The sequence below is a fragment of the Lissotriton helveticus genome, chromosome 6, assembly GCF_964261635.1.
Source record: "Lissotriton helveticus chromosome 6, aLisHel1.1, whole genome shotgun sequence".
NCBI classification, from domain to species: Eukaryota; Metazoa; Chordata; class Amphibia; order Caudata; family Salamandridae; genus Lissotriton; species Lissotriton helveticus.
Genome location: NC_136067.1, coordinates 1,040,933,163 through 1,040,953,833, shown reverse-complemented (window position 1 = coordinate 1,040,953,833; position 20,671 = coordinate 1,040,933,163). Strand labels below are relative to the sequence as shown.

At 46.2% G+C, this 20,671-nt stretch overlaps 1 protein-coding gene across 2 annotated transcripts in view; it reads right to left on the bottom strand.

The window, feature by feature from the left end:
• Positions 1-20,671, bottom strand: part of UTRN (utrophin) — a 1,532,463-nt gene that overhangs the window by 1,051,249 nt on the left and 460,543 nt on the right. For both annotated transcript variants that reach the window (XM_078648677.1, XM_078648678.1), the window contains 5 exons: positions 16,938-17,072; positions 7,602-7,751; positions 4,458-4,619; positions 2,460-2,588; positions 668-841 (listed from right to left, as the gene is read on the bottom strand). In XM_078648677.1, coding sequence (XP_078504803.1) covers positions 668-841; positions 2,460-2,588; positions 4,458-4,619; positions 7,602-7,751; positions 16,938-17,072 — 750 coding nt within the window. The remainder of the gene's footprint in view (positions 1-667; positions 842-2,459; positions 2,589-4,457; positions 4,620-7,601; positions 7,752-16,937; positions 17,073-20,671) is intronic.

Below are 20,671 nucleotides of genomic sequence, written 5' to 3'. Positions count from 1 at the left end.
AGACTCAGGAGGTTCCCAGCAACGGCCTCACTGGCACAGAAAGGGTAGACGCTCGACGGGGGGGGGGGGGCCCCGCACGAACAGCGGCAGGCCCCACAAACGAAAGCCAAGCGCGGGGTCCAGGGCCGCCGGGCAGAACAAAGGCGAAGGGGCCCCCTCCACACAGCCAGCCCCGGCACGTCTCACCCCCCTCCAGCCGCACGGTCCGCAAATCGGGGCCGATCCAGGAACTCCGGGGCATACGCACAACGGCTCCCACCAGTGGCTCTCTCTCTCGGCCGGGGCCGGCAATCTCAGCACCGCCGGTCGGGTCCCACAGGCGAGGCCCCGGTCTCAAGCACCCGTAGGCCCCAATCTTCTCGAGGACAGAACTGCGGACCCACAGCACGCAGGAGCCTCCGGACCAGACGGTGAGTAGGAGTAGATCATCAAGTTTCAATAGCTGTAGAGAAGCATCGTCGCGGTACAGGATAAAGTACAGGATATTCGAGGTTGGCCGGAGGGCCGACGGAGCCGAGCTAAAAGGCGACCATCGCGCTCTCAGGCAAGGCTCCTCCTCGGAAAAAATATTATTAATGAAGAGTAAAGTGGAGAGGAACCATGAAATGTGTGAGGACTTGAAAAGTGAAGGCACATTTACAGATTATGAATAATACTACACACTTACCATGCAGCCATCCATATGAGCTTGTACTACATCTGGTTCAATCCCCTTTATATCCAAAATACCAAGTTCTGATTTCACACCATCCAAAACCCGCTTGCAATCCAACATGCGCTGCTCAAAGTTAGCCGGCTTCTGAAACAACTGGAACTTTGTGGACACCTCTCTGAGCTTTCTCTGTTTATATAAACAAAACATAACAAATTAAATTTCTTCAGGAAAGGGTCTTCATCTTAAACACATCCTTGATCTAACAATTCTTTCATTATTTTCTGGTACAAGAAAGTTGGTAGCTGTTTCACCAGCTCGGTGACTTTAGGACAACTATAATTGATTTGATCTTACAAAGCATTACACAAAACCCCAATCAATCTAAACAGTGGCTCTTGCTTAACTTTCAATCCAGTTAAAATGTTCCTATGAACAACGTAAACCTCTTGGTGGTGTCCGCTGCCTTACGAATGTGCTTCAGTTCGTGGCATTCGATGATTTGGATCATTATTGGCGTCTACCTACCTTCATAATTTAGCCATTAATTAGAATCTAGACAGTCTGGGTTCCTTCTGTGTCAGAGATCTTTATTGGCCTAAACACCCAAAGCTGCATATTTGTTTGGCTATGGGGTTTGAAGAACCAAATACGAAATTATGAAATACGACTCGAATACGACACTGCAAACCTCCTCTCAGAATCTCCTTTTCTTCCCCAAGTTAAAAAAGAAAAGGATTTACGGTTCCAGATTCTCTGTCTTGGCCCCTCGGACTTGGGACTCACTCCCTACACCAGTATAAGGATGGCCCCAAATTATATAAAGTTCAGACAGGCACTTAAGACCTGGCTATTTCAACAAGTGCACAACTAGTGCATCCTCTCGATACAGGAGGTCTTTCTGTTATGTTCTCTTTGGCTATTTAGCACCATGAAACCTTATGGTGTACGTGAATTCTGCAAATATCTCTAGCATAACATAACAAATATGTAAGAAACTGACATTAAAAAAAATATTTGAGATGCTGATATGCCTCCTGTCCATCAACATTTTATGGGAACTTATTTATGCTAATGAAAGGTACCACATTTTTCCTACAACCATCTGAACAGTGCAGACCCCCAGCATTATAACATTTTAGAGCTCGAGGACGTCCACAGTAGAGACATCGAACTTAATCAGGAACAGCATTGCAGATTTTACTCTTAACAAAGTGTGGTACCTATCACCACCTGACTGCATGTAATAGGAAAGTAACTTTCGAGAATTACACTCTGGCACACTTCAGGATATTAATCCATGATCAGTACAGTTACACTGTTTAACATACAAATTTCTCCCTAAGATCAGTCCATAACCCAGAAAGGAGGTTTTTCAACACAACAATTACATCACAAATGTGTAAGTGTAAGAAGCATAAACTGTGATGGAGAAAAGGAGTCACGGTCTGTGCTGGGCTTGGATGCAGCCATAAGAGTGAGGTAGGAAAAGGATAGAGGGAGAGACAAACGAGGCGAGATAGCAGGAGTGAGACAGTGAGACAGTGAGACAAAGGGAGTGAGAAAAAGAGAATAGAGTTGTGTGCGTCTGTTCTCAGTACAATGGGTGAAAATGACACACTTTCTGCTTTGGTCACATGCCCCAAATCCAAATAGGCAGCCTAAATAAAGCATAGACAATTAAAGAACAGTTTTTAACTATGCCAGCCAGTCATTATAAATACCTGTATCACAAATTCCACAACAAAAGGGCGGTGGCAATGCTGGTTGATCCAAACTGCAAATAACCAGCAGCTGTTAAATTTACCTGACAAGCATCCAGTGGAGACCCAGCACGGGGAGACTTGATCTCTGGAGAACTTGGAGATATGGATCGTGCATTTCTACGTAATTCTTCCATAGTTGATTCATGAGCCATAATATCTGCTTGAATTTTCTATGAAACAACAATGAAAAAGGGTTGCTGTGGAAAATGAAAAATCCAAATAAAGGTGAGCTCAATTCTCAAATTTTAGAAGGACAACCAATAATGGGCTTCCAAAGAGCTTAGCATGTTCAGGAGGATAATATGATCATTACGTGTTAACCTAATGCTTCACAATTACTGAATATCCATTTGCAACACTGGAGGCCTACCATGCATAGAAATCCTTTTAAGTAACATAAGCGTTCGCTTGAGATATATCAAGGCTTAGGTCAATGCACCCAAAGAGAACATCATTCGGGTTCGCTTAATTTCCTCCCCAACAGCACCATAAATAAGCCAAGGTGATTCTCCCAGGATCACACACTATGGGACACCGGGATTCTGGAACTAGAACTCGGATCCAGAGCAAACATTTTAATGAGTACACCACATTAACTTGATGGGTCACCACAACTGACACAGGAATGTATTTTCCCTTAGAGATTTTCTCATGTGAAAATGCTGGGCTGCTCTAGGCTGGTACACTGCAACGATTAAGGGACAGGCTTGCGAAGAAGGTTATAAAAAGCCCCTGGAACTCAAGAGTCAAGAGAAACTGCAGTTTTACCAAAGAACACATTCAAATATCTTCCTGAACATGTTTATTAAATGGAATGGAAGTGGCGGAAGAAAGACATGTTTTAAACATTAAACTGCATGTAACACTCATACTCTTTGCCATCATTCTGCCTCAAGTACTTATCCCCCTGGGCCTTTTTCATGCCATACCCTTCCCACCTCTCTTCATGTATTGCACACCCTTTAGCCTAATCATTTGTTGGTTGTGTTTTCGATCTTGTCTACCCTTTTCTTACTTTCTCTTATCTGTTCTCTTTTTCCCTCATTACTACACTCAAGCCCGATATGAGCCAATGTCACTGTCACAGACAGGAAGCTGTTCTCCTACTCTACCCTGTGATTTGTGGAATAGGAATTATCATAGTCTAATGCAATATTCAAGTTTTCATCTTTGAAAGCACATGGGTGGGGGCGTAGACATGCACACATTTTACGATTCTACAAGCGTGGCATTGCGAAATGTGTGTAGGCCGGTTAGGGTGCGCAGGTTCCATGGGTCACAGGTGCAGTGGCACTGGGACCCAGAGTTCTAAGGAATCCAGTGAGCACCGATTAATGCTGTGCCTTATAATTCAAACAGCAGCTGGGGGGGGGGGGGATTTCCTTACTTGCATTAGGGCCCATGACACACTAGTTACGCTACTGAGGCTGGCTCTAGTTTCTCAGTTTCCTGCTAACCGAATGAAAGAATCAAAAGGAACAATTTAGCTCCGATAAGGCTATTGATGATTTAAAATTACAATATTAAGAGACCACATCCTGGCTCAAAGCACAACTAGATACTGCTTAACACCTTGCCTGCGGCAGGAATCCCAGCCCGGTGCTGGACATTCCAATCGCGGGGGTGGTCATGACGGAACCCAGCCGTCATGCGCACAGGCCACCCGTGGGTCATGAGAGCTGGGTTCCGTCATGAGCATCGAAGGGGTTAACTAAGTCAACACACAACAAACATACGAAAACAGGAGGGGAGCTGTACCATCATATTACACTACTTAAGGCTCTGCTTAACAACACACTTAGTACCATCCGCTGTGTTCACAGTGGAGAGGCACAGGAGTTACTAAAGCTGCAAGTGACTGATACAAAAGGTGTAAACAGAAATGTCACTTGGTACTTGACATGAAAAAAATTACTTTTTTCCATTGACCATAACCGCTCTTGTCGCTCACAGGCCATCGTAATAATTAGATGCAATGAAAACAGATCACTACTACTCTGACACATACAGTTGTACGGCATGGACAGACAAACGAATACCTGGGCCTCCTGGGGCATCTGGAAGGCGTCTACCCTTTCAGTCAAATAAGTGGTCAACTGTTTATCCAGCTCCTCCAAGGATTCCTGCAAGGCTTGAAGCATGTGGTCATTTTCTTTCAGGGTCTGAAGCTGTTGTTCTAAAGAAATCTGCCGACTGACAGCCTGAAAAGGAAACACATTATATTGAAGAAATGACTGTTTCCGCGTGTCAATTCCAACTGCTTTATAACGTCAGCAGTTGCAATAAGGACAATAAGACTGCCATTAGAAGGAAGTGTGATCTTCCCACAGGTGCATCTGTCTAAACATTACTCCATGATTTATGCCTTTAATTAATATCAAGTCACAGGCATGCACAGGGAATTGCCAAGCCGTGTATTCATAATTATACTGAGTAACTGTCCGCATGTTGTTCACTCTATAATTTATAGCACATCATTCAGCCACCAAATTAACGTTCAGGGCAAACGTCACTCCAGTAATATGGCATCTGAGAGTTCCCTTGCTAAGAGGGGGTCAGTAAGAGATATTGCAACTTCGTTTAATTCCATAGATTGCTACCATCTGAATTATTCTCCAAATGGAAAGGTGTGCTTGACTCAACTGCAGACCCCCAAAATGTTTGTTAAAGTCTGATACATTTATGACAGCAGGACAGCCCAGCTGTTACTAGTTTTGTCTTTTCCAATCAAACCTGCTACAGAAGGAAGGGTCAAACTGAGCAGTATTTCCGCACATCCAGGGACCCAATGGGGGCCCTCTGCATTGGGATCACAAAATACACAGTTACATGGGAAAATATCTTGGTGTCCTAACAAAACTAAACTGCACTATTAGTAAGAAACTAAGGTGAAAAAGAAAAAGGAAAGAAAGGGGTGGGGTTATCTGAATAAAAATCCCTACCATCTGCCGGAAATGTTATAAACTTTATTCATTGGTGACCTAGCGGACAATGAGAACCATAGCAGGGCTATTATTGTCCTAGATTTCATGCTTTTAATCATCCCTCTTTCACCAATGAATACATTTTATAACATTTCCGGAAGATGGTAGGGATTTCTATTTAGATAAACCCCGCCTTCTTTCCTTTTTCACCGTAGTTTCCTGCTAATAGCGACATCAGAACCCAGAACACGGGCTAGTTCGACATTAGAGGATGCTTTGGCGAACGTTGGATGGCCGATGATGAAGCCTGACACCTGGGAGGTATGTGAGGCCATCCTGAACTTTTTTTTAGCACATCTCAATGCTGGTCCAACAATAAGTTTGGAAACCGACAGTAGCCGGAGCATTTTTTCATTGGAAGTACACCTACATAGGAATGTGGTACGGGACCACAAAGAGTGGACTTGATGATTTAGGGGACTGGTCGAGTTTTGGAGGAAATATACCCATGAAACTGCCATCAAATGACGGAAGACTTAACACCAAATAAACTTTTAAAAAGTTCAGCACCACTGACTGCGCACTCTCCGAACAAGCGACCCGATTATGGAACTCAATAGTCCAGCCAGTGTCAGCCACCTAACTTTCTAATTATCAAAAGCAAATCGCCTCCCATTAACCAAATTACAAAACATCGTCAGCCCAGCTCCACGTCTGAACTAGGCATCTATCCAAAAGCCAGTTTAATGGCATGTGCTGAACTTTATGGATAAAGTTAACATAACTCATAAAACATCCGTCTTATACCTATTTTTTTATGTACAATGATCTTGACGCACCATACGTACGGGAATAGGCAGGCAACTACATCATTTACCTTCCTTACTGATTTCAGACATTGAAGCACCCTTTTGTAAAAGGCCACTGACATTATGTGGCTACAGAGGAACCAATTATGTGGATGAATGACTAAATTATGCACCAAGAAAAGGTAAATTAGGCAAAATAAGTCAGCAGTATTCTATTCTCACTAATTTGTCTCTGCAACAAAGAGACAAAAAAGTATCCCAATTATGCAAAGTACAACTTTGTCTGGCATAAAAACACGAGGAAAACATGTAATTGACACTGTCCCTTCTAACACAAAGAGAAAAACAGTTTGCTTAAAATAGAGAATATCGCACTCTGCAGAAGTGATGACTGCAAGCAACACAGTTAATGTAAAAAAATGTGTGCCTCTTTCATATTGCTTATCCCAATTGTGGAACTTGTCTTCAGTTTTAGTATTACCAAAGGAGCCTCGAGAAGCACCTCTTTTAGCATGAAAACAGACTAGACTAAGATTACTTCTTCTAGAAGGTATTATAAGATTAAAAACATTCAAACTTAAAAATAGACATATGATGTTTGGGACTTTCCTATACTCTGGAAACATAAGTAGTCTTTAGTGTCAATTGATTATGTATGATTAATGAAGAGCAAAATATTTCTGTGACAAAGAAGGATTTAATATTCTCACCCTATCGTGATTACATTTAAATAGGTCAGGGATTTCTTTACATGCATCCGATAAAAGCCCATCCACAGGCCATGAAATGGAGATCTTAATACTGTCGTTTTCAACGCAATAGTACCATCAAAGAGCCTGTCACTGCGCGACACAATGTGTGGCTCCTTTATATTTGTAACTTTTGGCCCATTTGAGCTAAAATCAAACCTTTTGTGATTGAATCCCGGAAATTATGGAGAAAAAGGTGGAATACGTGGCAAATGCATTCAATTCATAACCATTTGGAAAATGTCAGAGCCATTCAATCATATTTTTCCAGTGATCCAATTTATGATATTCTACTGTTATGAATGCATTCAATATAACCATAGGGACTTAATATAGGCTCTCTTATACAAATACAATCATAAACTCTATTTTGGACCAGATTCTAAATAATAATTTGGCGCTGCTGGTGCACTGTATAGGTGATAGCCTGAACAGTTTTGCAAAGTAAAACCTGGTGCTAACTGAGCTGGTATATGGAGAGTAATCCAGGACTGTGCAATTTACATTGGAAAAAATACATACAATCCTTCGATTCGGAAGTCTGAACCCTAGAATAATGCAAAAATTTCACATCCTGCAAATGTTGCATCTGCAATATTGACTTACGGGTGTGCAATTACCTACCGAGAATACACAGGCCCTCAAATGAGTCTAAATATGACAGGAGGATGGTAAGGTAAAAAAAAAAAACTAAGTCTCACCAAGTGGCTCAGCTCTTCATAGCGGCTATTAAAAGCCTCCAGTCTCTCGTTGATCAGGTCATCCAGAATCCCGCCATCAATCAGGGTCTGACCAAGCTCACGGATCTGTGTTCGGTTATCTGCTGGGTGGCGCAGAGCTGCTTCCAGAGACTAGTGAAAACCAGAATTCAGTGAGTATCAGAGAAAAAAAAAAAAGAGTTGTTTCTTTCTTCACTGCAATTTTGGCAACACTTTACATTGGTCAGTGAAATGCTAGAAAATCATAATGCCAGTCTGCCCTTAACTGTTAAGGATATTTGCAAAGTTTTTTGCAAGTATGCCCAACAGTCAATCCCAAAAGTGGAGTCAGCATGGCAAATGTAATTACTAAACTTCCCCTTGGATATTCACACACGGGTTTGCTAAGTGCTGTGACAGGAAAAATTAACTGTTGCTGCACCCAAAATTACTTTGCAACATGTTGTGGTATTTTTTTATTTAGTAACACCCTCTACCAACAGTTAATGTAGTTGTTAACAGGTATCCTATTCTGTACCATTTACAAAGATTAAAAACTATTAAAATGCATTTATTTCTTTAAAAAATCCCAGAACTGGTATTGAGTGTTACAGAGTCGTCAGGGAAGACTACGAAAAGCTGGTACCCTGACTTGCATTAAAGACACTCCAGCATCCTACCCTGATGGCCTCTCACAAACCACTCCGCCAAAAAAAACAGAAAAACAGACGCATACAATTTAATAACCATCACTCCTCAGGCTAACGAACAACTGTTTCAGCATACAACAGCTTCTTCAACATGATTGCCATAATTCACTTATTAGCTAACATTATCAGAACGATGGGTGGGGTTGCTACCGCAAGCCATCACCAGTAGTTCAACAAACTACAAGCATTCCTACCATCACCATTTTGTGTGTGCTATGCCCAGACGTGGGTCCCGTGCTCACTGTGCCGCAGAAACCAAACTAAACCAGGCTGATGAGCCTTTATCAGTGTGAAAACGGTGCTGGGTTGCTTGTGCTCCAGTACAGTGAGGACCTGGCCTGGCAGTTCAGACTAGACTGTTCCCATGTGGGGCAGAATCAAGGCGAATTTGCATATGCCTGGGTCCAAACTGAGGTTAGCATGGTGAGCAAAAGAAAGATTGGTTGAGATGCTACCCGAGCACTCGCCAGTGTTTAAACAAATTATAAGCTGCTTTTGTCCTATGGCACTATAAGATTTCAAGCCACAGATGTTTGGTGAACAGTGAGGTACTCTACAGTATTTGGACAAAAGAAGAGGAGTTTTTTGGAGAGAAGCTTAACCCGTTTCTTGCGTCGAACGTTCAGCGCCAGTGCTGAACGTTCTAAGAAACGGGTGGGTCTGCGTCGGCCGTTGGACATGCGCAGCACTACGGAGGTAGTGCTCGCAACGTCCAACTGCAGCACTAAAGGGGTTAAAGATTAAAAGAGGACAGGCACACTATATGGTATGCACAGTAAACATTAGGGCAATCCTTGAAGGTAAATGCAAAATGTATCATCTTCCTACAATGAGGGTCAGACAAGAGACCCAGGGTTCGCCTCAAATCTGTATCCCTAAATCATGTGGAAATGTGCATTTGTACAATTAACTTGTTTTCCTCCACAGGGAAAAGAACATTCCTCTCAGAAGGGAAATCTTTTCTCGACACCCCCAAGAAATATAGGGGGTTACTTCTCCTTTTCTATACTGTGATGGCACATAAACCGGACATTAAATGGATCGGGAGGTACCACTTTGTGAGTGTTCACTGCATTTTACATGCCCTCACCAACCATGACGCTCTCTCTGCTTTTCATAACGCTTACATCACAATGTTACAAACATTTAAGCATATCGTTTTCTGCTGTCGTAACTGCACTTTATTTTTATTTTTTATTATCCTCTTCTTTATTCCGTGAACCTGGACATGGACGCTCTATCATGGTTGGATTTTTAGATGAGTGCAAAACATTTACCACACTATATCTCCAGGAGACACATGTTCTATGAGACAAACTACAGGTTTCTATAGAGATCTAATGGAAAACACTGAAACATATGACATCCATTAACAGAACGCGAAATTGCATTGGCAGACAACTTCAATAGCTGAAGATTTAATTGGGACACAATTGTATTCTTTCATGAGAAAGATTCTAAAATTGGGAGCGGCAGAATATTCCTGCCAAGACAAGATGACCATCACGAAGAGCCAAAACCCACAATGAAGTTTTGTACCATTTAATAAATGACTATTTGTAAGCCAACTGGAGAAATGCAGTATTTAATGTTAATCTGAAAGACATATGGTCATGGGGTACACAACAATCAAAATCATATGACTAGCTAAGCAAGGGAGACATGTTTTGAGAAGGTAATATTTAACAAGAAAAATGCTATGCAGAATACATGAATAAATGTGCCGACAATTAAATGTGCGTCAATCGTAGTTATTGAAACTATATGGCTGTGGACTTGCCAATTTCCTACCTCCCCAAGAAACTTTAACAGAAACCTAATTTAATGAATAGAAAAATTATACAAATGATTTAATATCGTAAAGATTGTGTAAGTACAAATAATAAGTATGTAAACAAAATAAGGCAAGTAAACTACACATGGATCATTTTGAAGTGTGCCGGTTTGCCTAACTAAACTGTTGAACAGATGTCTGGTGGGCAAGTACATGCGTTCATTTGGAAATACCTTTTAGTAAAATTAATGAACGACAGTTCAGGCCAATATTTAAAACAAATTTGGCAAAATTAGACCAGAATATGTGAATATGTTTGATGGAATAAATCTCTCTGACACCCAGTCCAAAGTACTGTGGAATTGTGCGGCAGTATTTCCGCACCCAGGATTACTGATACAGTACGGATTGGTAACTCCAAGGTGCAGGGATACTTCTATATTCAGAGAAGTCCCAGAGGAATTGGGAGTTACCAGAGAAATCGCTAATTCCCAGCCACCTGATTCTCATGGCCATCCCTCACTTTCAGACAGTTTTCCACCTGCTCATTTTGGCAGCTTTTTCGATGGTGAAATGTCTGAACGGAACGCATCAGGCGTACAGTTTTACTGTGTTACTTGCAATCCAACTCAGAGTCTTGGCCCGAATGGATTTTACCAGTGTCAAGGCTTTAAGTTTAGAGAGAAAATTTACAAAGATGTAACTACGGGGATCCGCTTAAGCACCAGTACCCAATTAAATGAAGTTTAAGACTTCGATGAATCCATAGCGCCAGGATTTAGGATAGATTAAGATTTTGGTTTGGAAAATCTGTTCGTTGACATGGTACCCATGTTTGGTGATATCAGTGTAAAGGATTGACAAATTGTATGCAAAACCCGAGCTGGGCAAATCCTCATAATCTCCTATATGGCTGCAATACTATATAGGAGTATCACAGGAAATCATCCACTGTGCAGTGCTTGACTTCTAATAAGCGTTAATGTATGGGTCGATAGGTCAAACTTTGGTCTCAAATGTTATGCGATTCTTGGCAACTTGGTTTTTGATTTTGCTCAGCAGCATTAAACTATCTTGTAGAACAAATGAGACATTAATATGATTAATGCTACCAATTTTCACAATTAAAATTCATGTTTTCTCTTGTAAATATTTAGACTTTTTTTTACAGATTCTCAATCATTCTTGTAAACCCTTATGTGATACTTCAGTGGCACTCAAATCCGCAATCTGTCAGCAATTTTGGGGGAACAAGGTATGGAAATGCGAAATGGCCTGCTAGGGAAAATGCTAATTATTCTGAAAGCACAGTATTAAAACGTCATTATACTATGCCACTACAAAGCATAGTTTACTTGAACCACATTATATCTCTATGCACCACATTAAACAAACCACCCGACGTGATATATGAAAATATATAATTTGAAGACTTTATTTTAAGCTAACATCAGATTTATTTTAACAGATGTCAGACTAAATATATGCCTTAAAAAAGTTGGATGTTGTCACGTTCAATTTGCATTACAAAGGGAATTCGTACTTATGGTTTTTGGAAAATATTAGTGGTGTATTGTTTATGCTGTTTGCATCCCAACAATCCCAGCCCACCCATAGAAGTTTTATAAGGTCTAGGGTTCCTGGCTGCAATACTGTGGGTTAGATATGGGAGAAGAGACTGAACGGTCCTCGTCATCGCAACCTGTGTGAAACGTGAGAATGAATGGTGGGTGGACTGATGTTTGATGACTCTGCTACGATAATGATTTAATGTACTATTGCCTTTTTGACCGATTATGCTTCCAATCCCATGTATTTATGATTCTAGATGCAAGGTTGTGCATCATATATTGTTTGCAAGAAAATCTTAATAAAAATATTCTTTTTAAAAAACAGTCCCAGCCCAGTGGCAACCTTTGGAACAATCAAAAACATGTTAGCTCACTTTAGAAAGTGTCTGATTTCTCCTCGGTGGGTTATTACTGGTGGTGCATTAGCTGGAGGTGGGAAGATGTTTAAGGGGATTTATGTTCAAATAGAGATATACAGAACCTCTAGAATCCTTAATATAATTTTTTTTACTGAAAACATGATGAAATGAAAATCTGCTTTGTAGGTGGCCTTCTTTCCTCATCTCTTTGGTTGTTTCTAAAATGGGGTGTTATTATTATTATTATTATTATTATTATTATTATTATTATTAGGGTTTTGTAGAGCGCATAGTAACCCGGAAGTATCCCAGCGCTGAGACCAAGACAGTCGAGAGGGGGGGTAGTCAGGGAGAAAAGGGGGAAGAGGGATCAGGGGAAGAGGTGTGTTTTCAGTAGTTTCCTGAATCGGAGGTGATCTGATTCCGTCCTTAGTTTACGGGGGAGGGTGTTCCATAGGCTGGCCGTGTTCACAGAGAATCGGCGTCCGCCTGTACAGGCCTTTTTCACTTTGTGAACTGTGATGAGGTGTTCGTGATCAGAGCGGAGGGATCTTGTAGCCTTGTAGGGCGTGATAAAATTTTTGAGGATGGGGGGGGGCTTTATCCTGTAAAAGTTTATGGGCCAGACAGAGAGCCTTGAATTTAACTCTTTCTCTTACTGGCAGCCAGTGAAGGTGCTTCAAAGCTGGTTTGGCCGATGATCTGGCCGGAGTGTTGGTGAGAAGCCGGGCCGCGGCATTCTGAATTCTTTGTAATTTGTTGAAGGTGGCTTCGGGGGCTCCCAGGTAGATGGCATTGCTGTAATCCAGCCTAGATAGAATAAGACCTTGGATTAGCAATTTCCGGGAGATGGGAGGGAGCAAGGGCAGGATTTTCCTGACTGATCTAAGAAGCCCAAAACAAATCCCAGCTGTTTTTTTGGCTTGAGTTTTGAAGGACAGGTCTTCCTCTAGCCAGATTCCCAGGCTCTTGATCTCGGTTTTGGGGGCCGGGGGTTCACCCAGACAGGAGGGCCAGATGTTAGGGGGAAGGGAAGGAAAGCCCTTTTTGACCAAGAAGCAAGATTTCTGTCTTGGACCCGTTGAGTTTCAACGCAGAATTATTCATCCACCCCTGCATTTTGGAAAGGCAGCTGTGGAGATTAGATGGTTCTTGGTTGGGATGGGATAAGGACACCACCAGCTGGGTGTCGTCAGCGTAGCTGATGATTTTCACTCCGAACGGGGTGACTACCTCCTCCAGTGGGGACATGTAGACATTGAATAATGTCGGGCTTAGCGAAGAGCCCTGCGGCACTCCGCACTGGAGGGGGACTGCTGGGGAGCGGGTGTCGTTCTCCCAGACCTGGAAGGAGCGGTGGTTTATGAATGACGCGAACCAAGCCAGGGCAGTACCCTCCACCCCGATGTCTCTGAGACGCTGGATTAAAACCCGGTGGTTGACAGTGTCGAATACTGCACTGAGGTCCAGGAGGATCACTGCCACTGATCCTCCTGCGTCCAGAATGCATCTGGTCTCCTCCACTGCAGCCAGGAGGGCGGTGTCCGTGCCCTGGCCCGGGCGAAATCCAGTCTGCAAGCTCCTGAGCAAGTTGTTAGACTCCAGAAACTGGGAGAGTTTTTTATTTACTATTTTTTCAGTGATTTTACTAATTCCAGGGAGGAGGGAGATTGGCCTGTAGTTGGCCAAATCCAGCGGGTCTAGTAGAGGTTTTTTGTGAAGGGCCTTGACAACAGCCGCTTTCCAGCTGGGGGGGACCTTCCCCTGAAGTAATGAAGAATTGATGAGGGCAGTTAGAGGGGGGACAATAGTGGGAGCCACTTTTTTGAGGATGCTCATAGGCACCGGGTCGCTAGGGGAACCACTTTTGATTGTGGCGAGCATAGTCGAGACCTCTTCAATGGTTACCGGGCCGAGGGTGTCTAGGTGGATGGCGGGGATGTCCGGGTGAGGGCTAGAGGTTGGGTCAGGTTTGAGGCGACCCTCGTCGACTGGGGGTAGGGTGGCGAGAATTTTCTGAATTTTCTCGTCAAAGTATTTTGCCAGTTTATGACATTTATCCTCAGAGGTGTTGGGAGCTGGGAGTTTCTCTGGCAGAGGGTCAGGGACTTTGAGTAGTTCTTTTAAGATGATAAAGGTTTCTCTGGCGGAGCAGGAGGAGTTTTTTATTCTTTCATCAAAGAATTGGCTTTTGGTATTACGTAGCGCCAGTTTATAAGTTCTTATGGAGGCGCGGAAGGCGTCTTTTTTGGCTGTGGATTTGTCTTTCCTCCAGGTGCGCTCTGTCCTTTTACACTCCTTCCGTAGTAAGTTGAGCTCAGGGGTGTACCAGGGGGCCGGGTTCACTCTTTTAGCTCGTTTCAAGGTACTAGTTTTGGGAAGGAGGTCGTCCAATGATTGAGTGAGCCAGGAGTTAAACTGCATATCAGCGGTGACTGGGTCTAGAGCCGGGGGGGGGTGAGAGATTCTGTGAGCCTGGAGGCCCATTTTTCAGGCGAGAGTTTGTGCCAGCGTCTATCAGTGACCCGGGTTATGGGCGGTTGGGGTGGCGGGACATCGATAGGAATCAAGAAGTGGTCTGTCCATGGCAGTGGGAGGGGAGTACAGGTTTTAAGGTCGTGGACGTTAGTAAAAATGGGGTCAAGAAGGTGCCCTTTGTCATGGGTAGCCTCTGAGTTCACTAGTCGTAGGTCAAAAGAAGTGAGATCAAGAAGAAGTTCGGAGGCAGTTATGTCCTTGGGGTCTAGTAGGTGGAGATTGAGGTCTCCCAGGATTAAAAAGTTAGGAGATGTCGTTGCCATAAGGGTGACAGTATCAACGAGAGCGCTAGAGAACTTGGCTGGGGCTCCTGGTGGGCGATATATCAGTAGACCAGAGAGAGAGATTGCAGGTGAGATCTGTAAAGCGAAATGGCAGCTTTCGCAGTCATCGATATTGCCATTATCTGTTCTGCAGGTGAAATGGTCTCTGTAAATTATTGCCAGGCCGCCTCCTCTGCCGAGGGGTCTGTTCTGAGAGTGGATTTGGTAGCCAGGTGGTAGAGCATTAACTATATCGGAGTCGGTGTTAGGGGTGAGCCAAGTTTCCGTAAGGAACAGAATGTCGATGGCGAGATCTTGGATAAGAAGATTTATCTCGTGGGAGTGTTTAGGGAGGGACCTACAGTTCAGGAGGCCGAGCTGAAGGCCGTGGCATTCTGCGTCGGTAAGGGACGGGTTGCAGAGGTCGCAATTAGTAAAGGGTTTTTCTCCTGTATAGGTGTAATTACAATTTATGTTTTTTAAAGGGTTAAGTGCGAGGAGCCTACTTTGGGTGTAAGTAAGTCGGCTCTTGGAAGAATTGGGCATAGTGACTGGGCCTGGGGCCGGCCGGGCCCGGACGGGCACAGACGGGCTTGCCTTAGGGGCGCAAACGGCGCGCCCGCTGCGCCCGTCCGCTGCACGTCCGTGGAAAACACATTATTTATAGGGGGTGTTCGGGGCGTGGCCTAGTGAGAGTGGGCGTGGCCTGAGGTCAGGCTCGATGATGGCACCAAGTGAGAATTTCCCTAGCCCGCGGCAGCGTTAACCTCGGCTGCGAGGTGGTCTCAGGGTGGGTTAAAGTGCCCAGGAGTACACGAGGCAAGGTAGGAAGAATATATTTAAAAAATATGTCAAAGTTTCAATTTTTTTTTTAAAACAGCATCAAACAAACAAACAAAGCTCCCGGCTGTGCCTCAGGAGTGTCGCGGTCTTGAAATCGAGCTCGTAAGCAGCCCGGTTATGAAGGCAGGGGCGTGGCCTAGTGAGAGTGGGCGTGGCCCGAGGTCAGGCTCGATGATGGCGCCAAGTGAGAATTTCCCTAGCCCGCGGCAGCGTTAACCTCGGCTGCGTGGGGGTCTCAGGGTGGGTTAAAGTGCCCAGGAGTACCGAGGCAAGGTAGGAAGGATATATTTAAAAATATGTCAAAGTTTAAATTTTTTTTTAAAAACAGCATCAAACAAACAAACAAAGCTCCCGGCTGTGCCTCAGGAGTGTCGCGGTAGGGTGTAGAGTCCTTAACCACCCACCTCCTTTACTTCATCTGCTGTTATAGCTTTGCTTTTTGGTCAGTTGCACAATAGCAACATTTTAATTGTTCATCTGGCACTACCTACTCCAGTATATTCCTACTCTGTTGATGTCTGAGAAGCAAATCTACATTGTGTTTTTTTTTCTGGCAGAGTAAACCATCTTTGATGCTTGTGTTTCCAATGTTCTCTCGGTCTATACTTTATTTTGATATATAAACATTTGTCTCGGGTTTGTCAGAACGAGTTACGGTAGAGTCGATACCCTTACGCATAATGCATTGCACATCATTGCAGACAAGCTCTCCTCCATTCTGAAAACACATTTAGCATGTCTATGTTTTACTGATCTGTAAACTGGATCTGCACTGTTCTTTCCTTGGCAAGAACATTTAATCCACTGCTATGTTCTTCCTGTGTAACAAAGATCCCTTTGTTGTAAGCTGGCGCACAAGGCATTTCACACATTCCTCCTCATTATCTCAATAATGTAATAGCATGATCTTAATAATTTAAGAACTTCTAAGAAATCAATAGCATACAGGACGGCCAGTGTCCACCCAAAAGTGCACAACACACACCAGATTCTCAGAATACCCACACAACATAAACTTGCAAAAAATTAACATGAACAGGATTATTTACATTGTCTGTTGCTGCCTGAATTTTGGGTGGAACTCACACATATGAATAAATGTCAGGTGCTCACAATAATTCAGGAAACGTTTTTCAAACTACCACATAAAAATCACCCAGATCTTGTAGCACTAGATAGAGGAAGGCTAAATGTACATATTTCACGAGTGTTAAACACATAACAATGCAGGAAAGAAAAGGTAAACAAAAATAAAAAAAGATGGCACTCAGCCTCCAATACCTCCATTGCTTCGCTGACCGCATCAGACTTATCAGGCAAGTTCGCTGAATTTTGGACCTTTTCCTCCAGGGTATTTAGCCAAACAGTTTCCTGGTCAAGATAGTGAACCAATTCCATCCAGCAAGACCACACTTCCTAAAAGAGCAGGGAATCACAGGGTATTTGTAACATGTAATGCAAGCAGCTTTTCCAAAACTGATTAATTCTTATTTACCGAACTAGTGACCTTAAAGTAAGTTGCTTTAAAGGATCCTTCTAATTCCTGACACACCTAGAGGAATGCCACGTTGTGGGCTGACCAGAAAATGTACTTCATACACTCAGTTATCAGATGTCGTAATTTGGGCTCCTCCAGTTTCCCCCTACAGCTTAAAGGCATCCATCTAAACAAGCATTTACAATGCAATGGTTTCGCCTTTGTTAAAGTTAGAGCTATTGGCATTGCTCTTGACATTTTTATTTATGTATTTTTTAACATAAATAAATGGCATTGTCATTTACAATGCCACTAGCTTTATCCCTCGCAAATGACACACACAGAGCCCCCCCACACACACACCCCCTTGGAGGGCCCCAGTCTGGCTGCTCAGCCATACCCTGAGACGGCCGGCCGGGGCGGGGTCAGGGAGGGGCCCTGCGGCTGCTGCACTGCGGGGTGGGTGACTATAGCTCCTCGAAGCTGGGCTCCAGGGGTGCCGTCAGCTGTGCTCGTGCATGGGGTCCGAAGAGGAGGATTGAAGGGCGAGCTCTGGGGCAGAGGGGCCGGTATCTCTAACCTCCAGTGCGCACACGTGTGCGCCACGGATGAACACACATGTCCCGTTCATGCCTCATTCTTTGCTGTGCTCGGCACCGGCAGCATGAGAGTCCGAGCTCCGCGGTCACTCACTCGGGCTCTGCCCCGTCTCCGGGGCGCCCTCTGTGCCCCCTCATGTCCGCCCTCTCTCCTGGTGCCCTCTACCTCCTCAGCCGCAGCTCAGCCCATAGAAGCTCCTTCGCGGCGCTAGAGCGCAGAGGCTCGGACGTGGTGGGGGGCTGGGGTGGGGGTTCTCACTCACCAGTGCTGGTCAGTCGGTGCCCCCTCTGCTGGGGGTCCTCCGTCTGTGTGTCTCTCTGGGCGCTGGATCGGTGCAGCCTCGAGGCGCTAGAGTGCGGAGGCCCGGACCCAGGGGCGGGCGAGGCTGAAGTGGAGGGTGGCGGCTCCCATCTGCTGACCCACGAGGACTGTACCATTATAGAGTAATTCGTCAAATTCTACTTTTATCCTTTCCATTCTGGAACTTTATTATTTTATCATTATATATGAGAACAATAAGTCACAGGATGGAAGGAAAATATAACAAGCACGAGGTGGTGTGGGGGTGTAGTGAATAACGGAAACACCATCACAAAGGAAGAAAGCGTGCCATTGGGGCGAAGGCGGGCCGTGGGTTTAGAGTACTAAAGTGTTTTGCTCTGTTATGTTAACGTTTAGTGTGTTTGCCTTTTGCGCTGTGTTTCTTTGCGGTGCTACAATTACGAGCAATATAGTGCTGTACGCGCTGATACTGCAGGAGAGGGGGCAGGGGTAGAGAGACTGACAGGGGGCGGGGGGGGGGGGCAGGCAGCATTAGTCCAGTGTCCGCAGGGGGTGAGGGTATGCAGTGGCCCCCTTGGAGGGCCCCAGTCTGGCTGCTCAGCCATACCCTGAGACGGCCGGCCGGGGCGGGTTCAGGGAGGGGCCCTGCGGCTGCTGCACTGCGGGGTGGGTGACTATAGCTCCTCGAAGCTGGGCTCCAGGGGTGCCGTCAGCTGTGCTCGTGCATGGGGTCCGAAGAGGAGGATTGAAGGGCGAGCTCTGGGGCAGAGGGGCCGGTATCTCTAACCTCCAGTGCGCACACGTGTGCGCCACGGATGAACACACATGTCCCGTTCATGCCTCATTCTTTGCTGTGCTCGGCACCGGCAGCATGAGAGTCCGAGCTCCGCGGTCACTCACTCGGGCTCTGCCCCGTCTCCGGGGCGCCCTCTGTGCCCCCTCATGTCCGCCCTCTCTCCTGGTGCCCTCTACCTCCTCAGCCGCAGCTCAGCCCATAGAAGCTCCTTCGCGGCGCTAGAGCGCAGAGGCTCGGACGTGGTGGGGGGCTGGGGTGGGGGTTCTCACTCACCAGTGCTGGTCAGTCGGTGCCCCCTCTGCTGGGGGTCCTCCGTCTGTGTGTCTCTCTGGGCGCTGGATCGGTGCAGCCTCGAGGCGCTAGAGTGCGGAGGCCCGGACCCAGGGGCGGGCGAGGCTGAAGTGGAGGGTGGCGGCTCCCATCTGCTGACCCACGAGGACTGTACCATTATAGAGTAATTCGTCAAATTCTACTTTTATCCTTTCCATTCTGGAACTTTATTATTTTATCATTATATATGAGAACAATAAGTCACAGGATGGAAGGAAAATATAACAAGCACGAGGTGGTGTGGGGGTGTAGTGAATAACGGAAACACCATCACAAAGGAAGAAAGCGTGCCATTGGGGCGAAGGCGGGCCGTGGGTTTAGAGTACTAAAGTGTTTTGCTCTGTTATGTTAACGTTTAGTGTGTTTGCCTTTTGCGCTGTGTTTCTTTGCGGTGCTACAATTACGAGCAATATAGTGCTGTACGCGCTGATACTGCAGGAGAGGGGGCAGGGGTAGAGAGACTGACAGGGGGCGGGGGGGGGCAGGCAGCATTAGTCCAGTGTCCGCAGGGGGTGAGGGTATGCAGTGGCCCCCTTGGAGGGCCCCAGTCTGGCTGCTCAGCCATACCCTGAGACGGCTGGCCGGGGCGGGGTCAGGGAGGGGCCCTGCGGCTGCTGCACTGCGGGGTGGGTGACTATAGCTCCTCGAAGCTGGGCTCCAGGGGTGCCGTCAGCTGTGCTCGTGCATGGGGTCCGAAGAGGAGGATTGAAGGGCGAGCTCTGGGGCAGAGGGGCCGGTATCTCTAACCTCCAGTGCGCACACGTGTGCGCCACGGATGAACACACATGTCCCGTTCATGCCTCATTCTTTGCTGTGCTCGGCACCGGCAGCATGAGAGTCCGAGCTCCGCGGTCACTCACTCGGGCTCTGCCCCGTCTCCGGGGCGCCCTCTGTGCCCCCTCATGTCCGCCCTCTCTCCTGGTGCCCTCTACCTCCTCAGCCGCAGCTCAGCCAATAGAAGCTCCTTCGCGGCGCTAGAGCGCAGAGGCTCGGACGTGGTGGGGGGCTGGGGTGGGGGTTCTCACTCACCAGTGCTGGTCAGTCGGTGCCCCCTCTGCTGGGGGTCCTCCGTCTGTGTGTCTCTCTGGGCGCTGGATCGGTGCAGCCTCGAGGCGCTAGAGTGCGGAGGCCCGGACCCAGGGGCGGGCGAGGCTGAAGTGGAGGGTGGCGGCTCCCATCTGCTGACCCACGAGGACTGTGTGGGGGAGGGGGGGGGGCTCTGGTGTCAGTCCTTGAGGGGTCCAGACTGAAACAGCCAATCAAAGAGCGGGGGAGGGGGTGCTATCCCCCCCCAGAGAGAGCCGGCCAGGTACTTCCGGGTCGCCGCGGGCAGCGCGGCGGCCCTCGCTAGGCAGGCAGGCGGGCAGAAATCGCGAGGTGGGCACTCGCTGGGGGCGTGAGAGGACACGGACGGCGGGAGGGGGCGGGAGGGGGCGGGAGAGGACACGAACGGCGGGAGGGGGGCGGGAGAGGACACGGACGGCGGGAGGGGGCGGGAAACGTGCACAGGACAGCAAGGGGGGCGGAAAG